The sequence below is a fragment of the Pteronotus mesoamericanus genome, unplaced genomic scaffold (assembly GCF_021234165.1).
Source record: "Pteronotus mesoamericanus isolate MK-2021 breed Mesoamerican mustached bat unplaced genomic scaffold, CSHL_Meso_final contig_22, whole genome shotgun sequence".
In the NCBI taxonomy this organism is placed as follows: domain Eukaryota; kingdom Metazoa; phylum Chordata; class Mammalia; order Chiroptera; family Mormoopidae; genus Pteronotus; species Pteronotus mesoamericanus.
In genome coordinates this window covers 9326640-9344068 of record NW_026555090.1, presented here as the reverse complement: position 1 = coordinate 9344068, position 17429 = coordinate 9326640, and the positions used below count along the sequence as shown (strand labels likewise).

Genomic DNA, 17429 nt, shown 5'->3' with positions numbered 1-17429 from the left:
GGGGTCTCCATCCTGGGCTCCCCCTGAGGGTCCCAGTCCAGGCACCCTGACAGTGCCTGGGGGCTCGTGCCTGGCTCTGTCACAGCCCTGGGAGCCACAGGCCCTCGGCGCACACCCGGTGCCAGGCCTATGGCCAGCGTGGCCCCATGGCCACTGGCCTCAGTCCACCTGTGGACTCGCAGGATTAGGCTGGGCTGCTCCGATGTTCCCTCTGGAATGTTTCTGCTGGGACCAGGTGGCTCATAAGGACCAAGAGAGAGCCTGGTGTAAGGTCTGGCCTCTTTAACAAGCCGCTGCAACAGGGCACCTGTGGGTGCGGCTGGCAAAACCCCTGAAGAGCAAGGTTGGCCTCTCAGTCGAGTGCTGGGTCCTCTGCCTGCTCGTTCCTGAAGGCACCCGCCCTGGTGACTGAGGTTTGCCCCAGGCCTGCGCGTCCATCTCTGCCCACCAGGGCTCCAGGCCCCGCGGGTCCAGAGCAGGGGCTCCGAGGGCGGCCTCGCCTCCAACAGTCAGATGGAGCCAGGATCCTCTGGGCTTGGAGGCCTCTGTGACTACTTGTTCATGCGGTCCCTCACCAGGGGGGCCCCGCCTCTCAGGGATGAGGTGAAGCCGGAGCTGTGATACCTGGCCTTTCCCGGAGGCTGGCCGAACCCCTCCCCTTTCCGGAGCACGGGATTGGAGCCAGAGCTTGCAGGTGCTCACGGCCATCCTCGGCAGACACGGAGCGATTCCGATACGGGCACGTTCCCGTCGGCCCCCCGTGGTCCTCCACACCGTCCGCCTCTGCTGCCCAGCGAGACGGCGCCTTAGCTCATGACGAGTGCCCGGGGGAGCCTTGGCAGGGGGCAGACCCTGCTCTGCACCTCCCAGCCCCCTTGCAAGCTGCTCTTGCTGGGGGCACCTTCCCCACCAGTGAGTGAGGCCAGAGTTGAGCAGGGCCTAGGCAGCCACACCTGATGAGCAGGGGGCCTGGGGGAGAGGCCCCGGGCAGGAAGTGGGGCCGGGGCTCACACACACTCCCAGCCGGCCCTGGCTTGGGCGAGGCCCACTCTCCCCGCCGGCTGCCCATCTGCTTTCTCCCCGCTCCCGTCCCTTCATCCCTCCTCAACAACGAGGAGTGTCGCCCTTCCTGCCACATGGAGGGACAGCCCCCATAGGAGACGGGGGTACAGCCCCCATAGGAGACGGGGGTGGGGGAGGTGTGCAGCTTTCCCCTCCCCCTGCCCCTCCGCCTCTGGAGCGCTGGCCATGGGGCTGCTGCAAGAAGGCTGGGAGGGGGCTGTGGTGGGCTCATGCTTCTCTAAGGTCAAAAATAACAGCATCTCACCTGCTTTCTCCTCCTCCCGCCCTGAACCGCACAGAGATCCCTGTGGCACCACCGACCACCGCAGCCAGCAGCGTGGAGGAGCCAGAAGGTAGACTTTCCCCTTCCTGCTCACTTCTTGCTTTTTGGGGGTGGGTTGCGGGGGGCGGTATGGTGGGAAGGGGAGGGACAGTAGCAGCTGGAACCACCCTCCGGGCGCTGCTGGACCTGAGGGGTGCCCCAGGGCATTTTCCTGTGGGCCGCCTCCAGCAATGAGAGGGGCGTACTCGGGCCCAGGGCTGCGTCTCTCCCGAGCCCTGGACTCGCAGGGCTGCCCCTCCTGCTTGCCCACCAAAGGCAGGACACCGCCTGCCAGCCCAACACCAGAAATCGGGGCGGTAGGGGGCAGTGACCTGGAACAGGGAGAGAGCCACGCATTCCCTGTCCCTCACCTCCCTGGGGAGTGGAGCACTTCCTCCACCACGGGGGTGGCCCGCGGACCCCAGCAGGGCCAGCTGCACCTGCGACGTGGCCACCGGCAGAGGTCACAGCTGTGTCCATGTCTCGTCAGAGCTGGGGCAGATGCCATGAAATCCAGCGGGTGTGTCTACTGCTGCTTCCACATTACGGAAGCCCCCAGGCCTGCGGCTACATTCTGATTTCTGATCATTAATAAAGAGTGTGCACATTGCGTAACTGTTCCATAAATCTCAGTTTTTGAAAATATTTCAAAATATTTTAGTGTATCAGTTTCCTTTGTAATGCCGGCGAAAGACTGTCCAGCCTAAGAAAAAGTCCTGTAAGAGTTTATTTGAGCCGAACTGACGACAAGTCTCTGGGATGCAAAATGCCAATGCTCTGGAGAAGGGCAGTTTTGCAGCCTATGTTATACATTAGAATCAAAGAAGTTGTAACGAGGACACATGAAATCCACTGGTGGTAGATTAAGGGGCCAGGAGAAAGCAAACGGGGGAAAGTCTCTGGGACTGGATGAGAAGTAGAACAGAGACACACGTACTTTTACATGGGTGGATGCAGGACAGCTAATAATTAGCACGCAGAGCACGCGGAGGTGGTACAGCGTGAACCACAGAACAGTGAGGGGCTCTGTGGTCCCTGGGGGCGAGTGTGCCCTGAGGGGTCTGGAAAAGGGGTCACCCCGACAGCTCTGAGGGCCGTTGCCTTAGGTGCGGACAGACAATAGACGGGCTCGCTTAAGGTAAAAATTGATCTTTATCGAGGAAGCTACGGGCCTAGGATGTAACTGCCTCCCACGAGCTGCTTTTAGTTGGGACTCGTATGTTCATCTGGACCATCCTACATGGTTATTTTCGGTCTCTGGGTTTGTGAGGTCCACCAGGCAGGCCTCCCTGAACTGCCAGATTTAGTGTGTGGTCTCTCTTTCATCCACAGTAGCCCTATGTATTTTATTTTATTAAAAAAATTTTTATCCTCACCTGAGAACATTTTTCCATTGCTTTTAGAGAGGGAGGGAGGGAGGGAGGGAGGGAGGAAGACAGGCAGACAAGACATATCAATGTGAAAGGAAAACATCGATTGGTTGCTTCTTATATGCGTCCCGACGGGATTGAACCTGCAACCTGGGTTTGTGCTCTGATGGGGAACCGAGCCCGTGACCTTTCAGTCTATGGGATGATGCTCCAACCAACTGAGCCACACCTGCCAGGACCCCATGTATTTTATTTTTGTATTTAAAGATGTTACTGTGAGAAAGGGTCTATGGGTGTCACCCACCCTTGGCACAAAAGAGGTTACACAGGGCTCAGAGCCTGGCTGGCCGGGGCGCCCTGGGGAGAGCAGGCTGGCCGGTACCCAGTGTTCTTGCCGGGGGCCCCACCGGCCTTGTGTACTAGCAGTGGGAGCAGGAGTGGGGGTGGGGGCAGGAAGAGTGACGTGGGCCCAGTGGACACCAGTGCCGGCTCTCGGGACCCCTTTCCTCCCCTCCAGGGAGGCCTGGAGGGAGGTGCGGAGGTGTCATGCACACCTGTGTGGCTGCCTGACTGTTGTAGAATAGAGACTCGAACTTTTGCGTATTGGCAGTACATTGGGAACTTGAGAGGAAAAAGATTTCAAACTTGCGTGTATGCACAGTCAACAAAGGGACTTCAGTCACCTTTGGGTGAGCTTCAAGGGACGCTTAGAGGAGAAATGGTGGTGGGGGAAGCCGCCTCGCGGGTACCTGGGAGGTGGGGTGACGGAAGCCAACGTGAGGGATGAGGAAGCTCTCCCAGTTCAGCTCTAGGGTAGAGCAGTTTTGAAGCGAGAAGACACTTCCATTTCCTGGAGGCTGGCCTCTCGCTTCCTTGATGGGACATCGGTCTCGCGAGAACTCACCTGGGCGGGCCCCTGCGGCAGCGCTCCAGCGCCCCCGAGGCCGAGGTGGGTCTCCGTCACCTCCCTCTCGGCTCCCATTTTTCCAGTCCAGGCAACTTCACTTCCGATTGCTTGCAGGGGTTTTTGGCTGTTTCCCTCGCCAATCAGAAATGGGCAAGGAAAATGGAAGAGGGGACAAGAAGAACAAATAGGAGATTGCTGTATAGGCCACAAGAAGTTAGTAGAAAGCACGCGGCGATCTTCGTTCCACCAGGCGAAAGATTCCTGAGCGAGTCCTTACGGACACTTGCAGGATCCCCCTGGAGCGGCCTTCTCTAGCAGTTCTTGGCTAGTTAATTAACTCTTCTGACTCCCTTTGGTATTGCTACTGTTTATTTCCTTTTTTCCTTCTGAAGCTTTAAAAACATGATTTAAACGGAAGTAAGCGGTAAACAAACCCTCACAAAGCACTTTGCTCACAGACCGGCTAAGCGAGCAGGTATGATGCTTAGAGGTTTGCCCGGAGCCTTTGGGACCTTCTCTGTGGTCTGTGGATGCCGGGGTCTCGGGACGCTCACGCCAGGGAATAGGGCCATGCCTGGGCCTCCAGCGCTGGCCTCTGGCCTGCCGCCACCGGGACTCGCCTGTCTCAGGAGGCGGGACAATGCGGGCAGGAGGCCAGGGGGCCCCTGGGAAGCCAGGCCTGGGAGCACAGCGCTTGCAAGCCTGTCAATTCTTGCAGTGTTTGAATAGGGAAGGCCTCTGTGCCAGGGTGCCTGAGAAAAGCTTATTTACTTTTGCCTGCATAACAGAGGAGAATTAATAAACCGAGAATTTGTCCTGAAAGCTGATGGACATAACCTCGCCCTGAACCCATCGCCTTGAAGGGCCAGCTCACTCAGGGAATGCCGTCCACCTGCTGTCGGAGCTGGCTGGAGCCCCGTCACGGGCGGGAGGCGAGGCTGCCGTGCCCGTGGGAGGTCTGGGGCCAGGGGCCAGGATGGGGACCGGCTGGAAGACAGTCAATAGGGACCACACACTCCAAACCCACCCACTTCTGGTTGTAGAGCCCTTTACCCTCTGGGCTAAAAGAGAGTTCCTTCCTCCCATTGGCCTTCAGTGGCTCCGTGGTAGCCGTGGATCGCACATTGTTTGGGTTTGTGGAGCTGCTTGGTTCAGTGGGACGAGCCCCAGTTTGGGCCAGGGGATCCAGGGTTGCTTCTCTACTGGCTGTGAGGCCTCCGACGGCAAAGACTTCTCCTTTCTGCCCTTCTCTCCCCAGGGTGGGGTGATGACTTCCTGGCCCTGCTTCTGAGGGTAGGAATGACTCCTTTCGCCCCCGAGTAAGCTTTCTTCCTCTTCAGAAGTGCTTGCCTGCTCCCCTCTGCCCCCGATGCCCAGTTCTCCCACAGTCCCTTGCACAGGTCTCTGTGGGCAGAGGCGCTGGTGGGTGGTTAATACCTGGCTGGGGTAGGGCCTGACGCCTAGCATTTGCCACTTTCCCTGGTGTAAATGCTCCTTTGTGGCTGGTTTCAGATGCCCCCTCTGATGTCACTGAATGTAGGGTTGGGAAGAGACTCGTATGATTGGCCCTTGGAGCCCATGTGAGCCGACTCCACCCAGCACTGCCCGTGGGCTTCCCCGGAAATGGAGCGTAGGCGTAGGGACACGAAACTGCAAGGGGGGAAGGGCTCCTCTCAGCACGGCCCGAGGTGGTTGGTCTTTCACTGGGTCCCTTGGTGCCAGGCGCTCGACTGTCTTTTGAGTGGAAGGTAGACTCAGGGTGAAGGTGTGAGAGCAAGGAGCCAGCTCCGGGGCTCCCATCTCTCTCTCTGCAGTGTCTTGGGTCCTCTCTCTGGGCCTGTCTCCCTGTGGCACTCACCCCGTGTGGGGCCCTGCGCTGTGCCTTCTGCCACCTGTGCCCCACCCTGGGGGTCCAGGGTGGGGGGACTTTACAGATGTCACACCTGGTGGCCTCTCGGCGCCTCCATGTTTTTTCATGGAAGAAAATTGGGTTTATGGAGACCTGCAACCTGGTTAAGCTTGAATTATTCTTGTTTTAGACTCTTGTTTTCCGGGATAAGGAATAGGTGGGTGATTACGGAAAACAAGCTGATGAGACTTGTATGCAGCGTTGGCCAGTGCTGGGGGGCAGGCTGGGTGCAGGATGGGGGCGGAGAGGACACTGAGTCAGAGCCGGCAACCTGAGTTCTGCCTCATGGTGTCCCTCCTCCCTAAAACAGGGTGATGATAACCCTGCCTTGTAGGGTCGTTGTGGGATTAGATGGGATGATCAGATGCAGCTTTTGTTCAGTGATGGGGTTACCGTAAATGCTCAATTAAAACCCAGCAGAAAAGCCAATGGACCCATATGGAAAGCACAGGCGCCACAGGGCACCGAGGGTTTGAGCTGAGTTAAGGTCTCCGTCACCTCCTTGCTGGGAAGGTGGCACTGGCAGCGGGAGGGGTCAGCAGGCGGACCAGTGTGCAGAGTAGAAGTGGGCAGCTCTTGAGGAGACCTTGGGAGGGAACAGGGCAGCTGAGGGGACTGCTTGTGGCCTCGTCACCTCCTTCCCAGCAGCTGATGTTAGACCTGAATCCAGCAGAGAGTTGAAGACTAGAAATCAATTGAAGGTCAAAGGCTGGGCTTCACAATAGCCCAAATCAATTAAAGGTCAAGGGCTGGACCCACGACAGCCAAAAGGTGGAAGCAGCTCAAATGTCCGTCAGTGAAGAATGGATAAACCCAGTGTGTCGTATTCATACAATAGAATAGCATTCAGTCACAAAGAGGAATGAAGGTCCAACGCACGCTGCCACTTGGATGAACCTTGAGAACATCATGCGAGTGAAAGAAGCCAGGTGCAACAGGCCACAGAGAATGAGATGCCCAGAGAAGGCAAATCCAGGGGCAGAGACTAGATTGGCAGTTGCCAGGGGCTGGGAGGAAGGAGGAGTGAGAGCAACCGCGGGATGGGCACAGGCTTTCCTTTTGGGGTGACGGTCATGCTCTGGAACTAGGCAGGGGTAACGTATTGTGCCACATTGTGAATGTACTTAATGCCAGTGAATTGGACTATTTAAAAACAGCTAAAAAGTCAAGTGCTTGAGGCCAGAGACCAAGGGTGAAGTGAATTTGGCTTGTTGAGTTGGGGTGAGTGAAGAGACGCAGCGATGGGGCCAGGGGGCTGGGGCACGGCCGTACCTCCTGTCCCCTTGTCACTGGGAGAGCCTCGAGGGCAGGGATGTCTCTTAGCGTCACCCCCCATCCCCCAATCCCATCTTCAGCAAGAATGGCTCAGCCAGCACAGGAAGTGGCCGGCATCCTCTGTGTCTCCCAGACACGTTGCAGGGGCCATGTGGCCTTGTGTGAAGAAGAAGGGGTCCGGCTGCACAGCCTACAGCCTCGTCCCCCTCTCGGGTCACGGGCACTGCTGGCATAGGAGAAGGGGGCCTGTGGGTCCATGCAGGGGGTGGGGAGAGGGCTGCTGGCTGGAGCGGGGACCGCTGGGTTATCGTGCGGATTACCCAGGCCTCCCGCGAGAGGGCGGGCTGCTCGTTGGCGGAGGCCTGGTTTTCAGAGCATGGCGTGACACAGGATGTTAGGCTGTCCAGCATCAGCTGCTCAGGAAATGACCATCAGGTGATTATTATCCTGAGGAGATACCCAGACCCACGATAAAAGAGAAGTAGATCGTTCTGGCTAAATGAAGGAGAAGGGATGCCGTTTACACACTGCTTGCTCTCTGCTAGCCACTCTCCTTCATTATTAGCTGCGCAGCCGTCTCTTCTTCCCACACGCGGCAGGCACCTCTCGTCCCTGCCTTCCGGGGATCGGGCGCAGGTTGGTCAGCGGGCCCTGACAATACATGGCTGGCGCCGCGGGGGTCCCAGCCGAGGTCTTCGGCCTCAGAGTCTGTGCACGGCACTGACCTCTGTGTCGTTCTGCCTCGCAGTAGGTACGCGGGTTGGTCAGTTTGGGATCATTTTTTAGTATTTCTGACTGAGTGGTAATGTCCTCCCAGGACAAACTCATGTGTCCACAGGGGACCTGAAACCACGGCAGAGACAAGGGGCAGCGAGTTAAAAGCCAGTGTGCTCAGCAGGTGCAGCTAAAGTGGCTCCCGGGAGTGAGGCTGGTTGGTATGTGGGGCTGGCCTGGCTGAGGCCACAGCACCGGGGCTTGGGAGGACCAGTTAGCAGGGCCCTGTCCCTTTGGTCATGAGGCAGCTGAGAGACAGAGGGCAGATGCATCAGCTTATACCAGACACCTAGTGAGAGGAGGCAGGGTGGAAGGGGGAGAGGCGTGGTGCCTCCTTCACACGCAGGAGAGCCCTCACACTGTAAAAACGCGCCTGTAGAGAGTCAGCTGGAAATTGCTAAGAATTCTGCAGGGCGGCCATTGCAAAATTAACATATGAAGGCCAGGAACTTAAACGTCAGCAATAGCTAGTTAGAAAACGGTGTCTTAGCGACAGAAAAGCATGTGATGGACTTACCTGGCCTGTACTAAGTGCTCAGGGAATGCACAGCATTTTTATTACAATGGAAACAAAATTCCAGTTAGAATAGTAACATCAATCAGTTACACACAAATAAATGTAGCAATAAAAGTACAGAATGTATATTAAAAGAAAGGATAAAACTTTCCCAAGGACACTAAAGAAGACCAGGAAAAAAATGGAAGGTCTTACCATGTTCAGGGAGAGCAAGACCTAAAATTGTAAAATGTCAGTTCTTGAAATAATCTATAAGTTTAACATAATTCTAGTCAAAAATCCCAGTTGGATGGACAGGATTCTTAAATTCAGCTAGAAAAATGAATGAGTGAGAACGGCCAAGAATTTTTGTTAAACCAGAGTAATAAAGGGTGACTTGCTCTCCCAGATTTTTAAAATATTGTAAACAGGGCATTTAAATTACTGTGATATTTGCATAGGCATAGAGAAATCACAAAAGCTGAGTAAAAAGGCCAGAAATAGATTCAAGTATAAACCTAAGAACTTAGTGTGAGAAAGCGGTGACAGATTGAGAAAGGGATAAACAGTGAATGGTGCTGAGGAAACCGGTCATTCTATTTCCAAAAAACAGAATTAGGTTTCTACTTGATGCTGTAAACCAACATAAATCCCAATGGAAATATTTTAATGAATCCTTAAAAGTTATAGAATAAAACATGTTAGCATTAATGTAATCTTGGGGTGAGGGAAACTTTCTAGATATGATGCAAAGGTCAGACATAATAAAGGGAAATATTTTAAGCAGATGGAAACAAAAAACTTCTATACTTCAAAAATCTCTATTACAAACATGAAAGCCAAGTGAAAAGCGGAGGAAAATATCGGTGATGTGGATGACCAAAGAGTAATATCTTTAATAAAGAGCATTTACAGTTCAATAAGAAAGACAGCTCCTAATACAAAATTAGGCTGAGAAAATGGACTAGAAATTTAGGGAATTTGTACAAATGGCAATTAGCATCTTAAGTATTACAGTAGCATCTAGTAGTAAAGAAATAACATTGGCAAGAATACCATTAAAAAAACATTCGAGCGACACTATTTAGAAAACAGTCATTCCCAGTGTTGAAAGAGTTGGAGAAAGAGACACTCAGGTACTCTGGTGATGGAGGGGTAATTTGGTAATACCGCCTTTGTGAAGGGTGATTTGACATTTTGTATCAAGATGTATCTCTGACCCTATCGTTTTGCTTCTAGGAATTTAGGCTAAGGAAACAGTGCTGTGTGCCAAGGTTTAGCTACAAAGTTGCTCCCTGCAACATTGTTTGCAATAACAAAAGAGCAAAACAACTCAATGTCTTTCAGGAGAGTTTTACTCAATTATGGGAGATCCATAAAATTATGTTGTTGGAGAAAATAGAAATATGCAATATATTGCCAAAGCAGATTACGCAACAGATTACAAATGGCGGGTCAATTTGGGATGGTGAAAAGACTGGTTTACAGAGTATTTCAAATAAATTACTATGCTCATATATTTTTGTGGTTCTCAGCCAGTGGCTGTTTTGCCTCCAACGGACACTTGGCCATTTCTGGAGACATTTTCGATTGTCACAACTCAGGCAAGGCACTACTGGCATCTGGCAGGTGGAGGCCAGGGACGCTGCTAAACACTGTGCAACGCACGGGACCACCCACCCACAACAAAGAATTGTCCGACCCCCAGTGCTACTAGTGCTGAGGCTGAGAAACTGTATATTTATACAGGATAAAGTCTTTGTGTTCTCTCTCAAAGTACTAAGGCGAGATGCCACTATATCCATAGATAACCAGATCATTTGTGGGTTACGCATTATATGGAAACGGATGTAGCTGAGGGTTTAGAAAGCTGTGTTTTCTCAAATCAGCAGGCAATTTCTATGTGACCCTAGGAAACTCTGTGTTCACACAGGAAATGTTTGCCTGGTCTTTTTCCATGGCGAAACTTAGCCCACCCTAAAAGGAAATTTATCCCAAATTCTGAGTTTTACTATGAATTACTATATTTTGAATTAATTTGATGTAACTGATTGTTTAACTTTTTTACTCTGAAAACTCTCAGAGAAGTGGAGAGAGTCGCGGCGGGTGGGGGGCCCACCTACGCCTCTCACCTGGGCTTAACAGTCAACATGGTGTTCCATTTTCTTCAACAGGTTTTTTGGCTGAAATATTTTAAAGAAAAGCTGACATTGTGACATTTCACCCCTAAATCTTTCAGAACGCCATCTCCGAAAAAGGACATATTCCTACATCTTCTCCACAGCATCAGTACCCCTAACGAAACGAACAGTTCTTTAATATTGGACACCAGTCCATCGTCAAACGTTCTTGGTTACCCGCCAAATGCCTTTTACAGCTGGTTTGTGCGAGAGTTTAATTACTAAGGCGTTGCGCAGCGATGTGCTCCACACAGCCCTGGATGTGGACGTGCATCAGGGTTCCCAGGCGCGGGCTGCTTTTGAGGATATAATGCACCTGGAGTGGCGTGTCAAACGAAACGTGCTACCCACATGTTACGTGTCATCATCATTAGTCTCATGCCCTTAAAGAAGAGGCAGGGCACCTCCGCAGCAGAGGGGACAAGGGAGCGAGACACCGCAGTAAACCCTTGCCACACTTCTCCAGGGGGAGCAGAGGGGACAGAAGCCGGAGGACATCCAGCAGCGATTTAAGGCGCCCATCATGGCTGATGGGGACGGGACATCCAGGGTGGGAAGCAGGGTTTCGCGACCCTGGCACTGCTAGTGGCGGGGCTGGGGGTCCTTAGTTTTTTGAGGGAGGCTGTCCTGCGCATTTGGGATGTTGTGCGGCGTCTCTAGCCTCCGCCCTCAGATTGCCTGACGTCCGCCGGGTCCCCTGGAGGGCCCCAGGGAAGGAGACCAGAGACCGAGGCAGGGGGACGAGGGGCCGGTGCGTGGGACCTGCTCACTCCGCAGCTGGGGACCAGGCTGATCCCATATCTCTTAGGTGGGACTGAATGGAATTGCCTTTTATTTGCCCGACTGTGACCCACAAAAATGGCTGTTTCACATGATGCGACTCACTGTTGACTGCCCCTGGGCCCGGGGACCCCGCTCTCCTTCCTCGCTCTCTGTCTGTCTCTCTCTCCAACTCTGCCCGCCTGTGTCCTCGTCCCCTGTCTCTCTTCTCCACGCCCCTCCACCACCTGCCTTACCCCTCACTCCCCCTCCCCGCCCCCTTCCTCTCCCCTTTGTGGGGGCTGCACAAAGGGCCGGGGCAGAGGTCAGGCTGGGGCTGCGCAGGGCTGGGAGGGCTCAGCGGCCCCCACCCCCTGCCAGGGGCCTGGTCACCCCAGGGAGCACAAAGGAACCATTCGCATGGCGTGTCCCAGGCCCCCCATTGTTTGCCGGGGGTGGGGGGCTTGCAGGTGGAGCTGCCACCCGCCTGGAGGAGGATAAAGGGATGAGCCGGGAGGCCAGAGGGGCGAGTAGGGGTGGAATATTTAGCGCTTTTTCCCACTGGGCATTGAAGAGGGGTGGCTGATGGGAATGGGACAAGTGACAGGTGTCAGTGAGAGGATTGGAATCCACAGGACCCGCCCCCGTGTGACACACTGTCTCAAGGTCCTTGGTGGCAGAGGAGAGAGGAGTGCAGGCTGCAGAACTGGGCTGAGGCAGGGTGGATGCGGGGACACGCCCCCCCCCAGAATGGCCCCTCCCCGCCGAGGATGTGCCTGACCCCGTTTTGGGGATTCCCATCGAGATCCTGGGCAGGCCGGGCGCCGTGGCAGGCTGGGCCAGGCTCCCCGGCCCCTGGCCCTCGGCGCACAGACAGCCCCTCTCCTGTTAGGGTTGCCGTCGGGCTCGGCTGGGACCTCAGTGGCCACTGAACGGTCGTGCGTGACGTCCCCAAGCCCAGCGGTGGGGGTTGGGCAGCACCCGCAGTGGCCCCTCCGATTTCCTAAACACCCAGCCAGACTGAACCTATGTGAGTCTGCCCAGTCTGCATAACAACACACCACAGGCTGGTGGCTTAAGCAGCAGACATTTATTTTCTCACTGTTCTGGAGAAAAGTGCAATGCCGGGGTCCCAGGGTGGCTGGGGTCTAGCGAAGGCGCCCTTGCCGGCTGGCAGCCCGCTCCCTTCCTGTCCTTGGGGGTGAGCGAGAGCTCTCTCAGGTCTCTTCTGCCGAGGGCCCTAATTCCTTCCTCCTGGGCCCCACCCTCTTGACCTCATCTAACCCTGCTTACCTCCAAGGCCCCGCCTCCAAATACCATCTCACTGGAGGGTAGAGCTTCAACAGAGGCATTTTGATGGGATACGATTCTGCCCATAGCAAGCAGCGATAGCAGCAATCTTAAATCTAGCCATTTACTTAAGAGCATGGATTTTGAGTATCTCATGACCCTCCCCCCACCCCAGTTAAAGTGTCCTGAAGGCCACTTGTAGCTTTGGGCTCAGCCATCTCAGTGAAAAGAGAGAGTAGGGCTAAATGGCCTCTTTGTTTCCCTCCCATCTCAGAATTCCCTGGGTCCTCGCTGGTTGGGAGGCCGACCGGTTACAGGGCCTGGTGGCCACAGAACCCTTGCCTTGCACCGGTGTCCAGCATGCGGCCCAGATGGCTCTGCGCCCAACACAAACTCATAAATATACTTAAAACCTTTTTTTTGCTCATCGGTTTTTGTTAGTGTTTGTGTATTTAACACGTGGCCCAAGACGACGCTTCTCCATGTGGCCGGGAGTCGCCGGCAGGTTGGATGCCCCCGCTAGGGACTCTTTCAGGCTGTGTTGAGGGGTCTGTGGGCGATTTGGGCCCCGAAGGGTCCCCAGACGCAGGGGAAGGAAGGAGAAGGGGATGGACGGGGGACATTCTCTGCCCATTTACCAGGTGTCCTTCCTGCTGTGGACGTGGGCTTCCAGGGCTGGAAGGGCCCGCGTGGCCTGAAGGCCGGGAGGCTACCACCTGCCTCCTACCGTGTCACGTGTGATGCTCAGCCTGGCCCTGGCCCCAGCCCCAGCCCCACCTCCTGTTGAACAGAACTCAGCGCTCCTCTCCACTGTCCCGGTGCTCCCTTGTGTCACGCCCACATGACACAAGGCCCCGCTCTGCCCCAAGGCGTGACCTTGCAGACTGTGGCCCTGGTGCTTTTGCCCCCAGGACAGAGCACGGAGCTTGAATTCAGTAAGAGCCCCGGGTCTGCGTCTCGGGAGGGGCCGTGTCCCTTTCCTGTTCCTTCCACCCGGGAGGTCGGCTTCTCCCAGGAGGTGGTGGCGGCGAGTGTCATTTGTACTGCTTTGCGGTCTCTGTTCAAGAGGAAAGTGTCTTGCAGGATGGAGGAAAGGAGAAAGCCTTTTTGTCTGTAGGGGTTGAAGTGAGCCAGGGTCTGAAATGAATGTGTTTTGGGCAGCGAGGTATCTGGAAACCTGGGGTGTGCGGGAGCCAGCGTGCGCCGGCCCACACTGACCCTGGAGAGCGGGCTGTGGGCATCTCTTCCCCGCCCTGCCTTCAGGGCACCGTGCTGGTAGTTTGCTATTGGACACGACGGGAATATTTACACCTTAGAAATTGGCACATGCTATAAATCAACGCTTTCCTTCCCAGAGAGCTGCTTGTTAAATAAATCTCAGCATTTCTCCCAAAAGGCATCCTGGGAGTGGGATTTCGGATCTTGATATGAGTAGGAAACCCAGAGAGAGTTCATACAATATGGCCGCCACACCTGACGGATGGGGAGACGCGGCCCGGAGGAGCATGGTGACTTGCCCTCGGGCTGATGGCAGCACTGTGAGAACCCAGTTTCCCAGCCTTGTTACCCACAGTGCCTCGGGAAAGCATCCTTTCAAGTGGTAGGTTGTGGAGAGAAATCAGACCTGGGGGCTTGGAAAAGATCCCTCCTGCTGAAGAGAGGCTAGAAGTTCATGAATGTTTGAGGCAGCACCTTCAGGGGAGCTACTTTAGAGTTTCCTTCAAGCCAAACTGGGATAGGTTTCCGCCCACTGCCATCCTGCCTCCCCTCCCCCGGCACCAAGTGGGTTACGCTACTTCCCTGGTTGCCTGGCCAGGCTTCCTTTCTGTCCCCTGAGGTCACCCCTGCAGGCCATGACGTCAGTACAGTAGCCGCAATCCTCACTGGACGCAGAGACGTCCGAGAAGGTGGTGATCTGCTTAGGCCCGATGGTCTGCGATTGCCCCAGGCCTGGACTTCACCCCTGCCCTACCTCCTCTCTGTGGCAGATGTACTGCTGTGGATGGGACGGGACGTGAAATTCCAATACTGGGGGCCCTGAGCCCCAAGACAGGGATTCCTGTGCAGATGATTTTTTGAGGGGGTGTTCTCAGGGGAAACTAGTGAGGGAGTGAGGGACGCAGGACAGGGCAGGGGAGGAGGCTGGGAAAGGGGGCTCAGGGGGAGTCAGGTCTCAGCGTGATCCCGTGGGAAGCGCTGGAGAGTGAATTGTGCCACAGCGGTCCTGCTTCAAAGCAAGAGGGCTGGGCAGTTCTACCTGCTCATGCTGTTGGCCGTTGACTATGGACTGCCCCCCGGGGGAGGGGGATGTGTTATCAGCCAAGGGCGAGCCTTCAGCGGAAGTGCAAGCGTGAGCCGCAGGCCCTGGCCCGCAGCAGCTGGAGGTGGGCGTGCGGGCCCAGCACAGGGGCCCCGGGCGGGGCACCAGCCACATCTGCTGTCCTTGGTAGTCATTTGAGGGAAGGCAAGTTTTACTGGGCTTTAGAGACCATCTGTGGATTCCCATTTGTCCGCTCTCCCGCAGCCCTGTGCTGTAGACAGACCCGGCCGGTGGTGGTTCTTTGGGGCCCCTTGTGCCTCCCCTGCTGTCCAGCCAGTCACTCAGCCATGACAGTCCTAGGATATCGCTCATACCCTCTTCACTGCCACGCACGGCGCTGCTGGCCGTGTCCTAAGTCACACTCTGCTTGCTTTTCAGCACCCCTGCTGGGGCAGGCGCAGGCTACGTGTGTAACACGCGGCCCAGTGGCCATCACAGGATCGCGGTGTCCTGCTTGGGTGGCTCCCTCCCAAGCAGTGAGTCAGGGGTCCGGGCTTCTCCTGTTGTGTGGCTCTGCCATCTTTGAGGGCCCTGGACTCCTTGCTGGTGCGGAGAGAGGAAGCCCAGGGGAATAAACTGGGGACTTCTCCTGGCTGGGCCTGAAAGTGTCACGCACTTCTCCCCACGTCCCGTTGGCCAGAACTGCATCACATGACCACAGCTAACCACAACGCATGCTGGGTAATGTAGTCTGTCAGCCCGGGAGGAGTTTGGTAATGATATACAGCCTCCGCCGTAGACCTCTCTGTTCGCTCTGCTGACTCCACAGGCATCTATGGCCTCCTCTCACTGTGGAGCCGCAGTTACTGGCACCAGAAGGGGATGGTGAATGTTGAGGGTCTTTTCTCTGTGTAGGAAGCAGTCCTGGCTGAGGGATGTGCATCCTGCATGACAGCTGCCTGGGCTGGGGGTGTAGGCCCCCAGGGAACTAAGTAAAGGTGACACTGGGTTCCAAGGCATTACCTCGTTGGCACTGGCGTAACCAGCGGGGCTAACTGGCCAACCGAGCAGCTGGGTGGACGCTACAGGGCTACAAGCATCCCTGTCTTTCATGACCTTCGCAGCGAGCCCCAGCTTAGTCTCCCTCTCTTCCGCTTCGCTGAACCACCCCGTAGTGTTGACAGCAAGTCTAGGCTGTGTCCACCGTTGGCTCTCGCTGGAAGAGCGTATCCAGAGCCAACTGGATCCCCATTGGGACAGCTTTGTTTTCCCTGCTGAACACAAAATCCCCTGTTCACTTGGAGAGCCGACAAGGAGACCCCGTGGGGCTGGCCCTGTGGGAGCAGACACCAGTGAATACAGCGCCCGGATGGCTTCAGCTTATTAAAGGCAAATACACAGGCTAACTCTGCCCTCTGAGCGGGGACAGAATGCAGGGCACAGAGCTGTTACAGCGGATTAGCAGCCGCAGACTGACGGAGGCAGGTGCAGCCTTTTCTGCCGTTTGGACGGGTTTATGAAATACTCATCTTGTGCTCTGTAAATCCTTCCCTTGGCCTCATCTGGGCTATGGGCTGAAAATGGGGATTTCTTGTTCATCCAGGCTTGGTTGTGGTTTTGAGTACACCCCTCCCGACCCAGCTCCCAGCGTTCCTTGGAAATTCTGGTCCGAGGATTTGTACACTTGTCTGTCCGTTTTCTCTTCATTCGTTCATCAGTTGCTCATTTACTGAGGGCTTGTGTTAGGTGCTGGGGTTACAGAGATGGCTGTAACACATGGAGCCCTGAGTTCAAGGGCCCATGGTTTACTAAGCAAGAAGAAAGCATCAACTGCTATTCTAATTCAGATGTCCCCTGTTAAAGCAGATGCTATGAGCAGGCGTCGGCAGATGCCCACGTGGCCTTCTAGTGGCAGGCTTGGCTAAGGGCCGGCCCTGCCTGTTCTGCCCCCACTCAAGCTCTGTGTGCACGGTGGCTCGTCAGCCCTCCCAGTAGGCTGCTGTTGCCTAATGGCAGGTAAGGAGAGCCAGTGCCGAAGCTGGAAATAATTTGGGGTCCAGCAGCACAACCTCTACAAAGCCTGTCTTCTGCGGGAGAATCGGCATCTTGAAGGAAGCTTAGGGGACTGTGTTCCTGGGCTCTGATGTAGATCCGGACTCTGTGTCTTTCCCTCGTAGAGGCAGGACCCCCCCACCCCACCCCGCCCCCCTCAGACACCCTTCGCCCAGCTTGCCTTGTCTCCAGTGAGCAGGAGCCTCTGTCCGTGCCTCCGCTGACGTTCACAGGGTGCGGTGCAAGGGTTCTGATCGTTGACTCTGACAACAGACGTTTGAATCTGCGCTATGGCTCAAGGTTCCGACGAGCGTTTATAGCAAGGAGGTGGATGAAGGGGCTTGGCGGGGACTTCAGGGCTACCGTAAGGATCAAGGGCAGAGGCTTGCGGGGGGGTGACTTGTCCCAGAGGTCCTGGTGGCTGTTCCCCAGTTTCTAATGGGAGCTGGTGCTTTTGGGCACTGGGAATGGGCTAAATGGCACCTCCCACACCTGCCGCCTCTTTGGCGGGTAGAAGCTGGTCAGTCCTGTGTCCAGAGTTGGCGTGGAAGCCCGTCCAGGCGGCCTGCGTGCCAGCCTTGTTGCCGCAGGTCGGGTGCAGCACCGGCGGGGCGTCTGTGGGACGCACAGCCGGGCCTGAGCCCCGTAGGCACACCGTTCCCTCATGCCCCGTCTGTGCGTGGTGGGTGGGAGTCCGGGGAACTGACTCTGAGGGTGGCCCTAAGACTGGGAGACTCGTGGAGCACCGGCTGGAAGTCCTGTGTTTGGGGATC

General features: G+C 55.6%; 1 protein-coding gene across 1 annotated transcript in view; it reads left to right on the top strand.

Annotated features, from left to right (window-relative positions):
• The window catches only part of NTN1 (netrin 1), a 172342-nt gene that overhangs the window by 123792 nt on the left and 31121 nt on the right, over positions 1–17429 (top strand). The window contains exon 5 of the mRNA XM_054571254.1: positions 1362–1415. Within this exon, the coding sequence (XP_054427229.1) occupies positions 1362–1415 (54 nt within the window). The remainder of the gene's footprint in view (positions 1–1361; positions 1416–17429) is intronic.